Source organism: Nicotiana attenuata, unplaced genomic scaffold, assembly GCF_001879085.1.
Source record: "Nicotiana attenuata strain UT unplaced genomic scaffold, NIATTr2, whole genome shotgun sequence".
Classification (NCBI taxonomy): domain Eukaryota; kingdom Viridiplantae; phylum Streptophyta; class Magnoliopsida; order Solanales; family Solanaceae; genus Nicotiana; species Nicotiana attenuata.
The window spans coordinates 189,273-193,431 of record NW_017672146.1 but is presented as its reverse complement, the minus strand read 5'-3'; the positions used below and the strand labels follow the sequence as shown (position 1 = coordinate 193,431).

The window sequence follows — 4,159 nt, the reverse complement described above, 5'->3', positions numbered from 1 at the left end:
GGGGTTACAAAGCAGTAAGAGTTTCTACCAATAGAAGCAGTGGAGTTACTAATTGTATTTCCATGCATCATGTCAGTGAGATTTTTGAGCATGAGTGAAACATTAACAATACCTTCAACATGACTGAAAGTTGCATTAATGGCTGCAAGCCACTTCTCTCTTTCACCATTTATTTTCTCGATCAGCATCCTCCTTTTATGATCTTCAGTTAGTTTAGCTTCATGTGCCCTACCTTCTGCCTCAGCCATGGCCTTCACTCTTATTGTTTCTCGTTCTATTTCAGCTCTCTCTTTCTCAGTTTGTCTTTGTTGTGCTTGAATTTGCTCTTCTGTTGCTCGTCTTGCTTGTTCTTTTCGTATTGATGACTCCTCTTGCATTTTAACCAGCTCAACATTGTGTCTTCTTTGAGCTTCATGATCTGTCTGAAATCATGATATAAAGAACTGTCAACTAGGTTCCTGTGTAAGATCATTTTAGTACTCAAGAACAATGTACGCATTTTATTTCATAAAAAAATAACTTCACATATATGCAGATTTTAAATGTGCATTATTTCCTGGAAAAGTAATCAGGTCCAATCTCATTCTTTATACGGGAATAGTCACATATATAAGTGGACTACTCGATTCTTCTTCTCTCACCCCGTGTCCACCCAACATTTAAGCTGTCAAACAATGCGGTTAAGTTGTAGCAAGAGTTGTTGAGTTTCCAGAAAGAGAATGAGCTGGTTCATCAGTGGTGCTATTGAGTATTAATTAACGCATAATCTTTTGAACACTTTAAAGTTGGATTAGTTCAGGAATTAATTAGTGGGATCGGAGATGATGCAAGGATTCCTCCTTTTTTTCAAAATGATGACTGCTTAACTGACCATCGACTTTGAAAAGCTCTAGTCCTCGGATGTACATTGATGAAACCCTATTTATCTTAGGCCAACTTGCTCTCTTCTCTAGCTCGTTATCATTGATAGAGTCAGTTTTTTAGCTTAAATACAAATATCATAACTGTATGCATAGGTATACAAATTGAGAATGTAAGCATAGGTATAGAACTTGAGTTCTATGTTACATCTTATAATAAACTAACTTTTCTCTCAAGTACTTTGCAACTCAAGATGACATGTCTTAGCTGGATCATTTCAAACTAAGCAAGCAAATAACTCTACATACCTGCATTCTTTTTCTAGCCAATTCATCTTCGTATCTTAGCATTTGTGCTTTGGCCTGTGATTGTTGTTGGTATAGATTCCGCTGGTCTTCTCCCCATTTTCGCTGTTTATCCTGCATTTAGATAAGTGCATTTGGTATAGTGTAAGAAAAAACTAATAATAATTAAACAAAATGTCAAAACAAATTGACAGCTTAAGTGTTAGTAGAGTAAAAGAATTATGATGTGGTTAAACACTATATGAGAATCAAAGCAATCATAGTCTTAAGATGCAATACACACTTAGGTGGCACTTGGTTTTGGTGAAGTTTTTGGAAGAATTGATGTAGAAATGTGGCTATGGTTAGAAAATATTCTCTATGTAGTTATGGTTAGAAAACATTCTCTAACAACAAATGGTACTTGTTTGCCTTTTGGTATGAATGACAAGGTCTGTTACTCAAAATAAATGGTTGGGTTAGGTGATTTTTCATAAAAGAAACGATTAGATTATATTGTTTTCAGAAACCAGAATAATTTGATTTTGCAAAAATAAGTTCCACTTCATTTACTTTTTCCTGAAAGCCTAAAATAATTCGGCTTCGTGGAAATTGTTCAGTTTTTAAACCAAAAAGACTGCGGGCAAGGCAACCTCCCCTTACCCAAGAGGCCAAGACTAAATAGGCCATGTGGTGTCCATGATGGGCAACGCATCCTCCCCCTTGTGGTTTAAAAAAACTAGCTTCTCATTCTGAAAATGTTTTCCTAAATACATTAAAACCAAACACCATCCAAGTAGCAAAAAGATTGCTACAGTTAAGGATTGTCTTTTTTCTTCTATCAAAGTAAGAAAAACAAGATCACTAATATGTTCCCTCATATTCTATTGATTCCTTCTTTTTGGCTATCCATAAAATCCTATGAGAATTACATCATTTCTCCCCGAAAACCATTCAAATCCATTTTTTCCTAATATTAATTTGATATGGTTTAAAGACTCACAATATCGGCTTGAGCCTGGATTGCCTCATAATGAACTTTCTCTGCAGCAATATCCGCAAGCCGGTTTTTTTCCTGCTTTCTCATCACATCAAACACCTTTTAACCAAAACCAATAAACCCAAAATTAGATTAATTTTTTCACCTTACCAAAATTTAAAAATGAAAAAAAAAAAACTTGAGGTTATTAAGAAAAATATTTACTTGTTTGTGATAGGGAGAGCTATTGATTTCTCTAAGAGCTTTTGCACCTCTCTCTAATGATTCCGGATTGAACCCGCCTCTTGAATCTTCAGGAGGATCATTTGAATCCGACCCAGATTTAGAGTCCGACTGAGGAGCCTGTGGTGGAGGAGATGGAGATGAAGAAAAGGGGGAGAAGCGAAAGGGAGCGTCGGCGTACGCGCGGTTAGGGAAAGTGGAACATGAAGCTGCTGCGGCAGCTGCAGCTGCCATCGCTGCCATTGAAGACAACTTCGAAGCAGCCATTATTACAACATTGGAATGGAGTGAGATGGAGTTCTGTAATGTCTGGTACGAGAGCTTAAACCCTGCGACTATGGTGGGTGTTCGAAACTAGGGTTTAAGAGGATGATTGAAGTACTTGACCAGTTAGATTTGAGCACGTCGATGTCGTTGGGATATTGTTGTAATTTTACTGCCGACTTTCGTCCAACATTTCTTGGGCGGGGAGTAACCGGGTAAAAATTGCACGGGACGCCCTATTACGTTGCTCTCATTTAAACTATACCTATTTTTTTTTTAAGTTTTAACTTGTACCCACTTTTTAAACAATTTCAGCCCCTTTCTCCTCCTCTTCTCCTCCTTTGCTTTCTTCTTTCTTCTTCTACAACGATGACTTCAACATTGCTCTCTTTGATTAATGAAGTTAAAGCAAATATACTGAGGACTTCCACTTGGATTATTATAACATTAAAAATCCCAAATCAAGAGACAATAAAAGTTCTTTGAAATTTCAGTGTCTCCCACTTGGGTTGCTTTTGAATGATTCTTCTTCTCTCCATTTTGAGTATCTCTTTTCTGTCAATTTTAAATTCCTATAGCTGATTTTATTTGATTACAGGCTCGATTAGCCAGTGTTGGACTTTCAAAAACCATAGCAGAACTTCGAAATATCACCGGTAAACCACAAACAGAGAAGAAAAAACATAACAAAATTGACTACTTCTCCACTCCTTTGCGTCGTTCCAAACGATCAAAAGGAGGTAATGAATCCAAGGTTGAGAAGAGCAAGGCTGCAGAGACTAATAAGCCGAAGAGGCCTACAACATGCTGAAGTTTAATCAAATATAGAACAAAAACTTCAGCTCTAGAGCTGAAGATTCCCAGTTACAAAGACAAAAACTTCAGCTCTAGAGCTGAAGTTTCCCAGTTACAAAATAAAAACTTCAGCTCTAGAGTTGAAGTTTGCCAACTTCAACTCTAGAGTTGAAGTTTGCCAATTACAAAACAAAAATTTCAGCTCTAGAGCTGAAGTTCGCCAGTTACAAAAACAAAAACTTCAGCTCTAGAGCTGAAGTTCGCCAGTTACAAAACAAAAATACAAAAACAAAAACTTCAGCTCTAGAGCTGAAGTTCGCAAGTTACAAAACAAAAACTTCAGCTCTAGAGCTGAACTTCAGACCCGGCTACTAGAATGCTGAAGTTTTGCGTGATCGCCATTGCTACTTCAGCCCCGTATGCTGAAGTTATGCGAAAAAGCGGGTACGCTTGCAATTTTTTTTGCAAAGCGGGCACAAGTTAAAACGTGACACAAAAAACGGGTATAGATGCAAATGGTCCAATTGGTTAATGTTTGAGTGGAAACAATGTTGTAACGGAGTTATACTAGGAAAAGCCTGGCCCAACAAAGTAGAATGTAGGGGAGAAATTCAAAAATAGCTAGATTTACAAGTGGTCGTTCAAAAATAGCCCAGATTCAAAAGTAATCGAAATTTAGTCACTTTTCATGTAAAGATAAATCTGACCGAAACCACTGTTCACAACCCGGAAA

General features: G+C 37.2%; 1 protein-coding gene across 1 annotated transcript in view; it reads right to left on the bottom strand.

Annotated features, from left to right (window-relative positions):
* LOC109212048 (ATPase family AAA domain-containing protein 3C-like) overlaps positions 1–2,753 on the bottom strand; it is a 6,870-nt gene extending 4,117 nt beyond the window's left edge. Inside the window, exons 1-4 of the mRNA XM_019375664.1 lie at positions 2,350–2,753; positions 2,149–2,244; positions 1,170–1,280; positions 113–422 (exon numbers count right to left, since the gene is read on the bottom strand). Coding sequence (XP_019231209.1) covers positions 113–422; positions 1,170–1,280; positions 2,149–2,244; positions 2,350–2,634 — 802 coding nt within the window. The 5' untranslated portion in view covers positions 2,635–2,753. The remainder of the gene's footprint in view (positions 1–112; positions 423–1,169; positions 1,281–2,148; positions 2,245–2,349) is intronic.
* Between the last annotated feature and the right edge of the window lie 1,406 nt (positions 2,754–4,159).